Raw genomic sequence first — 17,500 nt, forward strand, 5'->3', positions numbered from 1 at the left:
TGATGATACAGAGAGAGAGAGAGAGGAAACATGATGATACGGAGAGAGAGGAGAGGAAACATGATGATACAGAGAGAGAGGAGAGGAAACATGATGATACAGAGAGAGAGAGGAAACATGATGATACAGAGAGAGTGGAGATGAAACATGATGATACAGGGAGAGTGGAGATGAAACATGATGATACAGAGAGAGAGGAAACATGATGATACAGGAAGAGAGAGAGAGGAGAGGAAACATGATGATACAGAGAGGAGAGGAAACATGATGATACAGAGAGAGAGAGGAGAGGAAACATGATGATACAGGGAGAGAGGAGAGGAAACATGATGATACAGAGAGAGAGAGGAAACATGATGATACAGAGAGAGAGGAGAGGAAACATGATGATACAGGGAGAGAGGGAGAGGAAACATGATGATACAGAGGAGAGGAGAGAGAAGAGGAAACATGATGATACAGAGAGAGAGGGAGAGGAAACATGATGATACAGGGAGAGAGAGAGAGGAGGAAACATGATGATACAGGGAGAGAGAGGAGAGGAACATGATGATACAGGGAGAGAGAGAGGAGAGGAAACATGATGATACAGGAGAGAGAGGAGAGGAAACATGATGATACAGAGAGAGAGAGGAAACATGATGATACAGAGAGAGAGGAGAGGAAACATGATGATACAGAGAGAGAGAGAGGAAACATGATGATACAGAGAGAGAGGAGAGGAAACATGATGATACAGGGAGAGAGGAGGAGGGAAACATGATGATACAGGGAGAGAGAGGAGGAGAGGAAACATGATGATACAGAGAGAGAGAGAAACATGATGATACAGGGAGAGAGAGGAGAGGAAACATGATGATACAGGGAGAGAGAGAGGAAACATGATGATACAGAGAGAGAGAGAGAGGAGAAAACATGATGATACAGAGAGAGAGGAGGAAACATGATGATACAGGGAGAGAGAGAGGAAACATGATGATACAGGGAGAGAGAGAGGAGATGATAAGAGGAAACATGATGATACAGAGAGAGGAGAGGAAACATGATGATACAGAGAGAGAGGAGAGAGAAGAGGAAACATGATGATACAGAGAGAGAGAGAGAGGAAACATGATGATACAGAGAGAGAGAGAGAGGAAACATGATGATACAGAGAGAGAGGAGAGGAAACATGATGATACAGAGAGAGAGAGGAGAGGAAACATGATGATACAGAGAGAGAGAGGAAACATGATGATACAGAGAGAGGAGAAAACATGATGATACAGAGAGAGGAGGAGAGAAACATGATGATACAGAGAGAGAGAGGAGAGGAAACATGATGATACAGGGAGAGAGGAGAGGAAACATGATGATACAGAGAGAGAGGAGATGAAACATGATGATACAGAGAGAGAGGAAACATGATGATACAGGGAGAGAGAGGAGAGGAAACATGATGATACAGAGAGAGGAGAGGAAACATGATGATACAGGAGAGGAAACATGATGATACAGGGAGAGAGAGAGAGGAAACATGATGATACAGGGAGAGAGGAGAGGAAACATGATGATACAGGGAGAGAGGAGAGGAAACATGATGATACAGGGAGAGAGAGAGGAAACATGATGATACAGGAGAGAGAGAGGAAACATGATGATACAGAGAGAGAGAGAGAGGAGAGGAAACATGATGATACAGAGAGAGAGAGGGAGACATGATGATACAGGGAGAGAGAGAGAGAGGAAACATGATGATAAAGAGAGAGAGAGGAAACATGATGATACAGAGAGAGGAGAGGAAACATGATGATACAGAGAGAGAGAGAGGAAACATGATGATACAGAGAGAGAGAGGAGAGGAAACATGATGATACAGAGAGAGGAGAGGAAACATGATGATACAGAGAGGAGAGGAAACATGATGATACAGAGAGAGAGAGGAGAGGAAACATGATGATACAGGGAGAGGAGAGGAAACATGATGATACAGAGAGAGAGGAGAGGAAACATGATGATACAGAGAGAGAGAGGAGAGGAAACATGATGATACAGAGAGGAGAGGAAACATGATGATACAGGGAGAGAGAGAAATACATGATGATACAGGGAGAGAGGAAACATGATGATACAGGGAGAGAGAGAGAGGAAACATGATGATACAGGGAGAGAGAGGAGAGGAAACATGATGATACAGGGAGAGAGGAGAGGAAACATGGATACAGGGAGAGGAGAGGAAACATGATGATACAGGGAGAGAGAGAGAGAAACATGATGATACAGGAGAGAGAGGAGAGGAAACATGATGATACAGAGAGAGAGAGGAAACATGATGATACAGAGAGAGAGGAAACATGATGATACAGAGAGAGGAGAGGAAACATGATGATACAGAGAGAGGAGAGGAAACATGATGATACAGGGAGAGAGGAGAGGAAACATGATGATACAGAGAGAGAGGAGAGGAAACATGATGATACAGGAGAGAGAGGAGAGGAAACATGATGATACAGGGAGAGAGGAAAAACATGATGATACAGGGAGAGAGGAGAGGAAACATGATGATAAAGAGGAGAGGAAGGGAAACATGATGATACAGGGAGAGAGGAGAGGAAACATGATGATACAGGGAGAGGAGAGGAAACATGATGATACAGGGAGAGGAGAGGAAACATGATGATACAGGGAGAGAGAGGAGAGGAAACATGATGATACGGAGAGAGGAGAGGAAACATGATGATACAGAGAGAGAGAGGAGAGGAAACATGATGATACAGAGAGAGGAGAGGAAACATGATGATACAGGGAGAGAGAGGAGAGGAAACATGATGATACAGGGAGAGAGAGGAGAGGAAACATGATGATACAGGGAGAGAGAGGAGAGGAAACATGATGATACAGGGAGAGAGGAGAGGAAACATGATGATACAGGAGAGGAGAGGAAACATGATGATACAGGAGAGAGGAGAGGAAACATGATGATACAGGGAGAGGAGAGGAAACATGATGATACAGAGAGAGAGAGAGGAAACATGATGATACAGGAGAGAGGAGAGGAAACATGATGATACAGGGGAGAGGAGAGGAAACATGATGATACAGGGAGAGGAGAGGAAACATGATGATACGGAGAGAGGAGAGGAAACATGATGATACAGGGAGAGGAGAGGAAACATGATGATACAGGGAGAGGAGAGGAAACATGATGATACAGGAGAGAGAGAGGAAACATGATGATACAGGGAGAGAGGAAACATGATGATACAGGGAGAGGAGGGAAACATGATGATACAGGGAGAGAGGAGAGGAAACATGATGATACAGGGAGAGGAGGAGAGGAAACATGATGATACGGAGAGGAGAGGAAACATGATGATACAGGGAGAGGAGAGGAAACATGATGATACAGGGAGAGAGAGGAGAGAAACATGATGATACAGGGAGAGAGAGGAGAGGAAAACATGATGATACAGAGAGAGGAGAGAGAAACATGATGATACAGGGAGAGAGAGGAGAGGAAACATGATGATAAAGAGAGAGGAGAGGAAACATGATGATACAGAGAGAGAGAGAGGGAAACATGATGATACAGGGAGAGAGAGGAGAGGAAACATCATGATACAGGGAGAGAGAGGAGAGGAAACATGATGATACAGGGAGAGAGGAGAGGAAACATGATGATACAGAGAGAGAGAGGAGAGGAAACATGATGATACAGGGAGAGAGAGGAGAGGAGAGGAAACATGATGATACAGGGAGAGAGGAGAGGAAACATGATGATACAGGGAGAGAGGAGAGGAAACATGATGATACAGAGAGAGAGAGGAGAGGAAACATGATGATACAGGGAGAGAGGAGAGGAAACATGATGATACAGGGAGAGAGAGGAAACATGATGATACAGAGAGAGAGGAAAACATGATGATACAGAGAGAGAGAGGAGAGGAAACATGATGATACAGGGAGAGAGGAGAGGAAACATGATGATACAGGGAGAGAGGAGAGGAAACATGATGATACAGGGAGAGAGACATGATGATACAGGGAGAGAGAGAGAGGAAACATCATGATACAGAGAGGGAGAGGAAACATGATGATACAGAGAGAGAGAGGAGAGGAAACATGATGATACAGGGAGAGAGGAGAGGAAACATGATGATACAGGGAGAGGAGAGGAAACATGATGATACAGAGAGAGAGGAGAGGAAACATGATGATACAGGGAGAGAGGAGAGGAAACATGATGATACAGGGAGAGAGAGGAAACATGATGATACAGGGAGAGAGGAGAGGAAACATGATGATACAGGGAGAGGAGAGGAAACATGATGATACAGGGAGAGAGGAGAGGAAACATGATGATACAGGGAGAGAGAGGAGAGGAAACATGATGATACAGGGAGAGGAGAGGAAACATGATGATACAGGGAGAGAGGAGAGGAAACATGATGATACGGAGAGAGGAGAGGAAACATGATGATACAGGGAGAGAGGAGAGGAAACATGATGATACAGGGAGAGAGGAGAGGAAACATGATGATACAGGGAGAGAGGGGAGAGGAAACATGATGATACGGAGAGAGGAGAGGAAACATGATGATACAGGGAGAGAGAGGAGAGGAAACATGATGATACAGGGAGAGGAGAGGAAACATGATGATACAGGGAGAGGAGAGGAAACATGATGATACGGAGAGAGGAGAGGAAACATGATGATACAGGGAGAGGAGAGGAAACATGATGATACAGAGAGAGGAGAGGAAACATGATGATACAGGGAGAGGAGAGGAAACATGATGATACAGGGAGAGGAGAGGAAACATGATGATACAGGGAGAGGAGAGGAAACATGATGATACGGAGAGAGGAGAGGAAACATGATGATACAGGGAGAGGAGAGGAAACATGATGATACAGGGAGAGGAGAGGAAACATGATGATACGGAGAGAGGAGAGGAAACATGATGATACAGGGAGAGGAGAGGAAACATGATGATACAGGGAGAGGAGAGGAAACATGATGATACAGGGAGAGGAGAGGAAACATGATGATACAGGGAGAGGAGAGGAAACATGATGATACGGAGAGAGGAGAGGAAACATGATGATACAGGGAGAGAGAGGAGAGGAAACATGATGATACAGAGAGAGGAGAGGAAACATGATGATACAGGGAGAGAGAGGAAACAGGATAATTTTCTTTAAAGTCAACTTTACTCAGGTTTGCTAATTGGGTACTTTTTCCACCACTGCCAATTCTTTGCCTTCATGTGCCAGCATAGCTAGCTCCAGCTTCTGTGGGTATGTGGTTTGCAATCGAGCCAAACAGACCCCTTTGTGTAAGCTGCATTGTGGTATCTAATGAACTCTCGAATCTGTTTGGCCCTGACTATATTTGACCAAGTCAGCATAGTCAGCACCTATATCATGTATTTGGCTGAGTTAATAAAGGCCCATTTAGGAGGTTCAACAGTATTGAGACTCCACTAATGCCTGTCGACATCAAACCCCTGTTAGGTTTTCACCTGTGAACCTTTGGAGCCAGGAACACACACGACTCATGACCGATCTCCCTCCGTTTGTGATTTCAAAGGAATGTTCAAACTAATTACGCCTTGCCCTGATTAAACAATGAAGCTAATTACAATGTCTTAATTGCTGTTGTTAACTAGCGACTCTCTCTCTCTCTCTCTCTCTGTCTCTCTCTCTGTCTCTCTCTCTCTCTCTCTCTCTCTCTCTCTCTCTCTCTCTCTCTCTCTCTCTCTCTCTCTCTCTCTCTCTCTCTCTCTCTCTGTCTCTCTCTCTCTCTGTCTGTCTGTCTCTTTCTGACTCTCTCTGTGTCTCTCTGTCTGTCTCTCTCTGTGTCTTGCTCTCCCTCTGTCTCTCTGTGTCTCTCTCTCCCCCTGTCTCTCTGTGAAAAGACAGACAGACAGACAGACAGACAGACAGACAGACAGACAGAGACAGACAGACAGACAGACAGACAGACAGACAGACAGACAGACAGACAGACAGACAGACAGACAGGGGATGGGCGGACGGACAGACATTGGGTGGCTGTGTGAAAATTACTGGGTTGTAGGCAGGTATAATTGGTACAGACTGGGTTGAAGGTAGTTATAATTGGTACAGACTGGGTTGTAGGCAGGTATAATTGGTACAGACTGGGTTGTAGGTAGGTATAATTGGTACAGACTGGGTTGTAGGTAGTTATAATTGGTACAGACTGGGTTGTAGGTAGTTATAATTGGTACAGACTGGGTTGAAGGTAGTTATAATTGGTACAGACTGGGTTGTAGGCAGGTATAATTGGTACAGACTGGGTTGTAGGTTGGTATAATTGGTATAGACTGGGTTGTAGGTAGTTATAATTGGTACAGACTGGGTTGTAGGTAGTTATAATTGGTACAGACTGGGTTGAAGGTAGTTATAATTGGTACAGACTGGGTTGTAGGTAGGTATAATTGGTACAGACTGGGTTGAAGGTAGTTATAATTGGTACAGACTGGGTTGTAGGTAGTTATAATTGGTACAGACTGGGTTGAAGGTAGGTATAATTGGTACAGACTGGGTTGTAGGTAGGTATAATTGGTACAGACTGGGTTGTAGGTTGGTATAATTGGTACAGACTGGGTTGTAGGTTGGTATAATTGGTACAGACTGGGTTGTAGGTTGGTATAATTGGTACAGACTGGGTTTTATCTGTGCAGGTGGGGAATCTAGAGGTGTTCTTACCTATGCTGGTGGGAGGTAAAATGTCTTACCTTTGTTTTACCTGTGCAGGTTGTCACGCCTTGGTCATTGTATTTTGTGTTTTCGTTATATATTTGGTCAGGCCAGGGTGTGACATGGGTTTATGTTGTTATATTTTCCTATTGGGGTTTGTAGTATTTGGGATCGCGGCTGATTAGGGGTGTTGTATAGGCCTGGCTGCCTGAGGCGGTTCTCAATCAGAGTCAGGTGATTCTCGTTGTCTCTGATTGGGAACCGTATTTAGGTAGCCGGGTTTCGCTTTGTATTTCGTGGGGGATTGTTCCTGTCTCTGTGTCGTTTCACCAGATAGGCTGTAATAGGTTTCACATTCCGTTTGTTGTTTTGTATTTTGTATAGTTATTTCATGTGTCACTTTTTCTATTAAAGTCACGAGTAACCACCACGCTGCATTTCGGTCCGACTCTCTTTCTACAAACGAAGAACGCCGTTACACAGGTGGGGTGTTGGGTTAACAGTTCTTACCTGTGCAGGTGGAGTGTTGGGTTAACAGTTCTTACCTGTGCAGGTGGAGTGTTGGGTTAACAGTTCTTACCTGTGCAGGTGGAGTGTTGGGTTAACAGTTCTTACCTGTGCAGGTGGAGTGTTGGGTTAACAGTTCTTACCTGTGCAGGTGGAGTGTTGGGTTAACAGTTCTTACCTGTGCAGGTGGAGTGTTGGGTTAACAGTTCTTACCTGTGCAGGTGGGGGGGTCAGGCTGCCAGAAGAAGCGGCTGTTGATCTCTGTGCAGGTGATCTTGGTGGCCCCCTGAAGGACGTAACCGGGATCACACTGGAACAGGACATGGTCTCCGGGCTCCTTGCTGTCCCCACTGCGGGTCCCGTTGGCGGGCAGACCTGGGTCGTTACATGACGTAGCAGTGGACACTGGAGACAGAGGGGAAAGAGAATGTCTCTTTCCAGCTCTACATATCTAACTGAATCCTAACTGGAAATTCACGTTTTGCTTTGTTTTTTAACCTACATTTAACCTACATTTTAGAGTCATTTTAGAGTCAAGTCAAGTTTTAGAGTCAAGTTAGAGTCATTTCTAGGTATGTAGAATAGCTACTTCAACATATATACCAATAAACAGTATGCATACAGTGCATTATCAACATGAACACATAGCATGTAGCTTCCATTCAAATCTCCCATTGGTACCACAGGCTCTATTGACAGTACAGGTGCATATACGTGTTTATGATCCAGACCAATTCATTTTAAGGTTGGTTAACACTCAACCATATCCCCCCCCCCCCCAACCTTTTTTTTCCTCTCGTGCATACTATATAACATTCAACCTCTTACCAGAGAACTGCAGAGCGAAGCCCTGTTTGGATGTGAAGAAGTCGGTGGTGAACTGGAGGCTGACGGCTTTGAAGGTGCTGTGGGCGTCAGGCGGAAGGGTCGATCCACTGAGCTCCCTCAGGAGGACCCCTCCGTCCTGGGGACCGTCCCAGATACGTAACACATCGTGGACCTCCTCCGTATGGAATACCAGGAAGTGGAGACTATGGAGGGAGGAAGAGGAGTTAGCCATGGAGGCTCGGGAGAGGAGAGGGGGAAGTATAGAGAGGAAGAGGAGGTAGTTGTGGAGGCTAGGGGGGAGGAGAGGGGGAAGTATAGAGAGGAAGAGGAGGTAGTTGTGGAGGCTAGGGTGGAGGAGAGGGGGAAGTATAGAGAGGAAGAGGAGGTAGTTGTGGAGGCTAGGGTGGAGGAGAGGGGGAAGTATAGAGAGGAAGAGGAGGATGAGGTACTCGTGGAGGCTAGGGGGTGGAGAGAGGGAAGTATAGAGAGGAAGAGGAGGATGAGGTAGTCGTGGAGGATGGGGGGGAGAAGGGGAACAGGAGATATTAGATCAGACAAAGAGGGGAAAATGCAGTGTCATAGAGGAAGTGGGAATGGAGGAGAGGTTGAAAAGAGGACCCTGTCTAGACAACCTAACGATTCACTGTTAGAGTCCCAGTCTAGACAACCTAACGATTCACTGTTAGAGTCCCAGTCTAGACAACCTAACGATTCACTGTTAGAGTCCCAGTCTAGAAAACCTGACGATTCACTGTTAAAGTCCCAGTCTAGACAGCCTGACGATTCACTGTTAGAGTCCCAGTCTAGACAACCTAACGATTCACTGTTAGAGTCCCAGTCTAGACAACCTGACGATTCACTGTTAGAGTCCCAGTCTAGAAAACCTAACGATTCACTGTTAGAGTCCCAGTCTAGACAACCTAACGATTCACTGTTAGAGTCCCAGTCTAGACAACCTAACGATTCACTGTTAGAGTCCCAGTCTAGAAAACCTAACGATTCACTGTTAGAGTCCCAGTCTAGACAACCTAACGATTCACTGTTAGAGTCCCAGTCTAGACAACCTAACGATTCACTGTTAGAGTCCCAGTCTAGACAACCTAACGATTCACTGTTAGAGTCCCAGTCTAGAAAACCTGACGATTCACTGTTAGAGTCCCAGTCTAGACAACCTAACGATTCACTGTTAGAGTCCCAGTCTAGACAACCTAACGATTCACTGTTAGAGTCCCAGTCTAGACAACCTGACGATTCACTGTTAGAGTTCCAGTCTAGACAACCTGATGATTCACTGTTAGAGTCCCAGTCTAGACAACCTAACGATTCACTGTTAGAGTCCCAGTCTAAACAACCTAACGATTCACTGTTAGAGTCCCAGTCTAGACAACCTGACGATTCACTGTTAGAGTTCCAGTCTAGACAACCTGATGATTCACTGTTAGAGTCCCAGTCTAGACAACCTAACGATTCACTGTTAGAGTCCCAGTCTAAACAACCTGATGATTCACTGTTAGAGTCCCAGTCTAGACAACCTAACGATTCACTGTTAGAGTCCCAGTCTAAACAACCTAACGATTCACTGTTAGAGTCCCAGTCTAGACAACCTAACGATTCACTGTTAGAGTCCCAGTCTAGACAACCTAACGATTCACTGTTAGAGTTCCAGTCTAGACAACCTAACGATTCACTGTTAGAGTCCCAGTCTAGACAACCTAACGATTCACTGTTAGAGTCCCAGTCTAGACAACCTAACGATTCACTGTTAGAGTCCCAGTCTAGACAACCTAACGATTCACTGTTAGAGTCCCAGTCTAGACAACCTAACGATTCACTGTTAGAGTCCCAGTCTAGACAACCTGACGATTCACTGTTAGAGTCCCAGTCTAGACAACCTGACGATTCACTGTTAGAGTCCCAGTCTAGACAACCTAACGATTCACTGTTAGAGTCCCAGGTTGAGACTGTTTTAACAGATGTACTGTCCCAGTCTAGAGACTGTTTTAACAGATGTACTGTCCCAGTCCAGAGACTGTTTTAACAGATGTACTGTCCCAGTCTAGAGACTGTTTTAACAGATGTACTGTCCCAGTCCAGAGACTGTTTTAACAGATGTACTGTCCCAGTCTAGAGACTGTTTTAACAGATGTACTGTCCCAGTCCAGAGACTGTTTTAACAATTGTACTGTCCCAGTCCAGAGACTGTTTTAACAGATGTACTGTCCCAGTCCAGAGACTGTTTTAACAGATGTACTGTCCCAGTCTAGACAAGCTGATAGTCTTCCAACAGTAAATCTTCTCTCTTTAACCAGACATCTGTCAACCAGCTGGGGCTGAACAAACAAACTGATGCCTTTCATCACTCCAATACAGTAGGATGCTGGTGTGTGTGTGTGTGGTGTGTGTACACACATGGACTAGACTAGAGGAAGAACACTTACACAGGAGAGGGGAAAGCTAACTAAGGGATTGATTGATTCCTGAGATACGAGGGAATTTTATTTAACCTGTATTTTACTAGGCAAGTCAGTTAAGAACAAATTCTTATTTTACAATGACGGCCTAGGAACAGTGGGTTAACTGCCTTGTTCAGGGGCAGAACGACAGGATTTTACTTTGTCAGCTCGGGGATTTGATCCAGCAACCTTTACGGTTATTAGTCCAACGCTCTAATCACTAGGCTACCTGCTGGTTACTAGCCCAATGCTCTAATCACTAGGCTACCTGCTGGTTACTAGTCCAACGCTCTAACCACGAGGCTACCTGCTGGTTACTGGCCCAATGCTCTAACCACTAGGCTACCTGCTGGTTACTAGTCCAACACTCTAACCACTAGGCTACCTGCTGGTTACTGGCCCAATGCTCTAACCACTAGGCTACCTGCTGGTTACTAGTCCAACACTCTAATCACTAGGCTACCTGCTGGTTACTGGCCCAATGCTCTAACCCCTAGGCTACCTGCTGGTTACTAGTCCAACACTCTAACCACTAACCACTAGGCTACCTGCTGGTTACTGGCCCAATGCTCTAACCACTAGGCTACCTGCTGGTTACTAGTCCAACACTCTAACCACTAACCACTAGGCTACCTGCTGGTTACTGGCCCAATGCTCTAACCACTAGGCTACCTGCTGGTTACTGGCCCAACGCTCTAACCACTAGGCTACCTGCTGGTTACTGGCCCAACGCTCTAACCACTAGGCTACCTGCTGGTTACTGGCCCAACGCTCTAACCACTAGGTTACCTTCCAGAAAGCTAACTAAGTGATGTATTGACTCATAAGATATAAGAGGGATTAATTGATGGTAACAGGGTAAGCAAACTAAGTGATTAATTGATGGAAGAGTGAAAGCGAACTAATTGATGGTGAGAGGGAAAGCAAACTAAGTGATTAATTGATGGTAAGAGGGAAAGCGAACTAAGGGATTAATTGATGGTAAGGGGGAAAGCGAGCTAAGGGATTAATTGATCGTAAGGGGGAAAGCGAGCTAAGGGATTAATTGATCGTAAGGGGGAAAGCGAACTAAGGGATTAATTGATGGTAAGATGGAAAGCGAACTAAGGGATTAATTGATGGTAAGGGGGAAAGCGAGCTAAGGGATTAATTGATCGTAAGGGGGGAAGCGAACTAAGGGATTAATTGATGGTAAGGGGGAAAGCGAACTAAGTGATTAATTGATGGAAGAGGGAAAGCGAACTAAGTGATTAATTGATGGTAAGAGGGAAAGCGAACTAAGTGATTAATTGATGGAAGAGGGAAAGCGAACTAAGTGATTAATTGATGGTAAGAGGGAAAGCGAACTAAGTGATTAATTGATGGTAAGAGGGTGAGCGAACTAAGTTATTAATTGATGATTAATTGATGGTAAGAGGGAAAGCGAGCTAATTAATTGATGGTGATTAATTGATGGTAAGAGGGTGAGCGAACTAAGTTATTAATTGATGGTAAGAGGGTGAGCGAACTAAGTGATTAATTGATGGTAAGAGGGTGAGCGAACTAAGTTATTAATTGATGGTAAGAGGGTGAGCGAACTAATTAATTGATGGAAGAGGGAAAGCGAGCTAAGGGATTAATTGATCGTAAGGGGAAAGCGAACTAAGGGATTAATTGATGGTAAGGGGGAAAGCGAACTAAGTGATTAATTGATGGAAGAGGGAAAGCGAACTAAGTGATTAATTGATGGTAAGAGGGAAAGCGAACTAAGTGATTAATTGATGGAAGAGGGAAAGCGAACTAAGTGATTAATTGATGGTAAGAGGGAAAGCGAACTAAGTGATTAATTGATGGTAAGAGGGTGAGCGAACTAAGTGATTAATTGATGGTAAGAGGGTGAGCGAACTAAGTTATTAATTGATGGTAAGAGAGTGAGCGAACTAAGTGATTAATTGATGGTAAGAGGGAAAGCGAACTAAGTGATTAATTGATGGAAGAGGGAAAGTGAACTAAGTGATTAATTGATGGTAAGAGGGTGAGCGAACTAAGTGATTAATTGATGGTAAGAGAGTGAGCGAACTAAGTGATTAATTGATGGTAAGAGGGTGAGCGAACTAAGTGATTCATTGATGGTAAGGGGGAAAGCAAACTAAGTGATTAATTGATGGTAAGAGGGTGAGCGAACTAAGTGATTAATTGATGGTAAGGGGGAAAGCGAACTCAGTGATTAATTGATGGAAGAGGGAAAGCGAACTAAGTGATCAATTGATGATAAGGGGGAAAGCGAACTAAGTGATTAATTGATGGCTGCCAGCAACAGACTGAAGGTGAAGAGTTGAGAGGGAAATGAGAGACAATACTCTCAGCATGCTTCAGTCGCAGACCAGTGTTGGGTAGAAGATATATGAAACAGATCAAGGAGATGGACCAGATCAGATCAAGGAGATGGAAAGCCATGTTAATGAACACCACTATGTATACAACAGCTTCATCAAATTGGTGTGGAGGCTAATTTCAGTAAACTTCACACACCAGTCAGTTACACTTAAACTACATATTTAATAATAAGAGCTTTGCAATAGCACTTGACTTACAATGATGCGCCATCTCTAATGAACCGTTGAAAAGTGACGACACAAAGGTACAAAGATCTTTTATAGCCAAGATACACCACTCTCAACCTACATGACGAACAACGGATACATAGAATGGTCACAAGGTTAAGATTTGTATGAAAGGTATCTACTTCATTGTAAAGACCAGTGTCTGGTCCTCCTACTCCAAACTGGAACCGTCTTTTCCTGGTACGGTATAGCAAATAAACATTAACTCATGTTCTCTGGAAAGCTCTTTAGGTTTTATCACCCAAAGACATCGTAAATCTCCTCTGTCAGTGTTATCTCATAGAGGCTCATCCTCAGTAGAACACGCACACAATAATTAACAGAATACTATATTCTGTCTAATATTTAAAAAAAATTAAAAACATAATGCAATACAAGAATTATAACATAATCTTGCAATTTCCCACGACATTGGTAAGACACAGGGTATAGAAATTGATGCGTAGAATTTCACAGTTCAGTTTTAAAACTTAACAATCATACAAGGCACAGCGTTTAAACCGTGTCATGTGACCTTAACATTTAATGCATCCCCCTTGACACAATCACGACAATAATCAAGTGTTTTAGTACCATATCACTTGACACGTTGATGAAAATAATCATGGCCACTAGCTGCCAGCTGGACCCTATTCCAATTAAACTACTGAAAGAGCTACTTCCTGTGCTTGGCCCTCCTACAGAACGTTGAACATGATACATTTCTCCCTATCCCCTGGATATATACCAAGCTAACTAAAAGTGGCAGTAATAAAGCCTATCCTAAGAAAAAAAGCCAAACCTTGACCCGAATATATATATATATTTTAACTACCGGCCCATATCAAATCTCCTATTCCTCTCAAAAATGCAAGACAAAAATCTGTTGCAGAGCAGCAGCTCACTGCCTTCCAGAAGACAAACAATGTACAGGAAACACTCCAGTCTGGTTTATTAAGACCCCATTTTGGCACCATCGATCACCACATTCTTTTGGAGAGATTAGAAACCCCAATTGGTCTACACCGATAAATTGTGGCCTGGTTTAGATCTTATCTGTTGGAAATATATCAGTTTTTCTCTGTGAATGGTTTGTCCTCTGACAAATCAATGGTAAGTTTCGGTGTTCCTCAAGGTTCCGTTTTAGGACCACTATGTATTCACTATATATTTTCACTATATATTCTACCTCTTGGTGATGTCATTTGGCAACACAATGTCACCTATCACTGCTATGCAGACGATACCCTGGAAGCCTGTGTTTCCGACATAAGGAAGCGGATGGCATCTTTTATTTTTCTACGTCCCAAGAAACAAGGAGATCTGCTGTTTGATCTGACAATGAATCTTGATGATTGTACAGTCGTCTCAAATAAAGCTGTGAAGGACATTGGCGTTACTCTGGACCCTGATCCATCTTTTGCCGAACATATCAAGAATAGTTTAAGGCCAGCTTTTTTCCATTTTAGTAATCTTAGTAACATTGGACTTTTTGTCCAGAATCTTGACTAGAACCCAAAAATGTGATCATATTTATCCAATGCTAGCCTCTCTACACTGGATTCCTGTTTCACTGATAACCTACTACGTATCTCTCCGATTTGGTCCTGCCATACGCTACGCTATGCAGGCCTCCTTATAGAATATGATTTCTAAGCAAACAGCATGGCTTTCTCCTGTGAATGATCTGCCTATCCATGTGAGAGACGCCGACTCCGTCTCGAACCTTTAAGTCCTTATTGAAGACTCATCTCTTCAGTAGGTCCTATGATTGAGTGTAGTCTTGCCCAGGGGTGTGAAGGTGAACGCCAAGGCTCTGGAGGTACGAACCATACTTTCTGTCTCTGCCCGGCCAGCTTCCTTCTCTCCACTGGGATTCTCTGCCTCTAACCCTATCACGAGGGCTGAGCCACTGGCTTACTAGTGCTCTCCCATGTCATGTCATGTCATGCCAGCCCCCCCCGTCTCAGTCTACAGTATCTATGCTGCAACAGTGTATGTCCCGAGGGGCTAGGATCAACCTCTTGTATCTGGTGTAATTCTCCTTTCTCATCTGGTGTGATCTTACATCATACTCCCTCCAATTCTCCCATCTCTCTCTCCCCTCCTGGAGGACCTGAGCCCTAGGGCCGTACCTCAGGACTACCTGTCCTGATCACTCCTGGCTGTCCCCAGTCCACCTGGTTGCGCTGCTGCTCCAGTTTCAGCTGTTCTGCCTGCTGCTATGGAACCCTGACCTGTTCACTGGACAACCCTGTCTGTGTGAAGGGACCATTACTGGTTGTCAGTGATGTGCACGCCGAGGAACTTGAATCTTTTGAAAATGCTGCTGCTGGATGTGACTGAAATGGCACCCTATTCAATACAGGACCCTGGTCAAATGTAGTGCACTATATAGGGACTAGGGTGACATTTTGGGATGCATCCCAAGACACCGACAACCACCAGACAACCACTTCAACCTATACCACTCCTCGTCCCCTAACTCTGACCCCTCCTCCCTCCTATACCACTCCTCCTCCCCTAACTCTGACCCCCTAGCTCTACACGTTAAGGTAACTGTCTTTACATGTCAGAGTAACTGTCTCTACATGTTAAGGTAACTGTCTCTACATGTTAAGGTAACTGTCTCTACATGTTAAGGTAACTATCTCTACATGTCAGGGTAACTGGCTCTACATGTTAAGGTAACTGGCTCTACATGTCAGGGTAACTGTCTCTACACGTTAAGGTAATTGTCTCTACATGTTAAGGTAAATGTCTCTACATGTTAAGGTAACTGTGTCTACACGTTAAGGTAACTGGCTCTACATGTTAAGGTAACTGTCTCTACATGTTGAGGATGACTTTCACTTTAGCAGTGATAAATTCATGAACTTCTTTGAGGAAAAGATTATGATTATTAGAAAGCAAATTACGGACTCCTCTTTAAACCTGCGTATTCCTCCAAACCTCAGTTGTCCTGAGTCTGCACAACTCTGCCAGGACCGAGGATCAAGAGAGACGCTCAAGTGTTTTAGTACTATATCTCTTGACACAATGATGAAAATAATCATGGCCTCTAAACCTTCAAGCTGCATACTGGACCCTATTCCAACTAAACTACTGAAAGAGCTGCTTCCTGTGCTTGGCCCTCCTATGTTGAACATAATAAACAGCTCTCTATCCACTGGATGTGTACCAAACTCACTAAAAGTGGCAGTAATAAAGCCTCTCTTGAAAAAGCCAAACCTTGACCCAGAAAATATAAAAAACTATTGGCCTATATTGAATCTTCCATTCCTCTCAAAAGGTTTAGAAAAGGCTGTTGCGCAGCAACTCACTGCCTTCCTGAAGACAAACAATGTATATGAAATGCTTCGGTCTGGTTTTAGACCCCATCATAGAGACGGCACTTGTGAAGGTGGTAAATTACATTTTAATGGCATCGGACCGAGGCTCTGCATCTGTCCTCGTGCTCCTAGACCTTAGTGCCGCTTTTGATACCATCGATCACCACATTCTTTTGGAGAGATTGGAAACCCAAATTGGTCTACACGGACATGTTCTGGCCTGGTTTAGATCTTATCTGTCGGAAAGATATCAGTTTGTCTCTGTGAATGGTTTGTCCTCTGACAAATCAACTGTACATTTCGGTGTTCCTCAAGGTTCCGTTTTAGGACCACTATTGTTTTCACTATATATTTTACCTCTTGGGGATGTTATTCGAAAACATAATGTTAACTTTCACTGTTATGCGGATGACACACAGCTGTACATTTCAATGAAACATGGTGAAGCCCTAAAATTGCCCTCGCTAGAAGCATGTGTTTCAGACATAAGGAAGTGGATGGCTGCAAACTTTCTACTATTAAACTCGGACAAAACAGAGATGCTTGTTCTAGGTCCCAAGAAACAAAGAGATCTTCTGTTGAATCTGACAATTAATCTTAATGGTTCAAATAAAACTGTGAAGGACCTCGGCATTACTCTGGACCCTGATCTCTCTTTTGAAGAACATATTAAAACCATTTCGAGGACAGCTTTTTTCCATCTACGTAATATTGCAAAAATCAGAAACTTTCTGTCCAAAAATTATGCAGAAAAATGTATCCATGCTTTTGTCACTTCTAGGTTAGACTACTGCAATGCTCTACTTTCCGGCTACCCGGATAAAGCACTAAATAAACTTCAGTTAGTGCTAAATACGGCTGCTAGAATCCTGAATAGAACCAAAAAATTTGATCATATTACTCCAGTGCTAGCCTTGCTGTCTCTGCCTGGCCGGTTCCCCTCTTTCCACTGGGATTCTCTGCCTCTAACCCTATCATAGGGGCTGAGTCACTGGCTTACTGGGGCTCTCTCATGCCGTCCCTGGAGGGGGTGCGTCACCTGAGTGGGTTGATTCACTGTTGTGATCATCCTGTCTGGGTTGGCGCCCCCCCC

At 44.1% G+C, this 17,500-nt stretch overlaps 1 protein-coding gene across 1 annotated transcript in view; it reads right to left on the minus strand.

Annotated features, from left to right (window-relative positions):
- Positions 1-17,500, minus strand: part of LOC118378371 (CUB and sushi domain-containing protein 1-like) — a 926,375-nt gene that overhangs the window by 368,483 nt on the left and 540,392 nt on the right. The window contains 2 exon segments of the mRNA XM_052471760.1: positions 7,426-7,617; positions 8,041-8,243. Of these exon segments, the coding sequence (XP_052327720.1) occupies positions 7,426-7,617; positions 8,041-8,243 (395 nt within the window).

Source organism: Oncorhynchus keta, chromosome 19 (genome assembly GCF_023373465.1).
Source record: "Oncorhynchus keta strain PuntledgeMale-10-30-2019 chromosome 19, Oket_V2, whole genome shotgun sequence".
Lineage (NCBI taxonomy): Eukaryota > Metazoa > Chordata > Actinopteri > Salmoniformes > Salmonidae > Oncorhynchus > Oncorhynchus keta.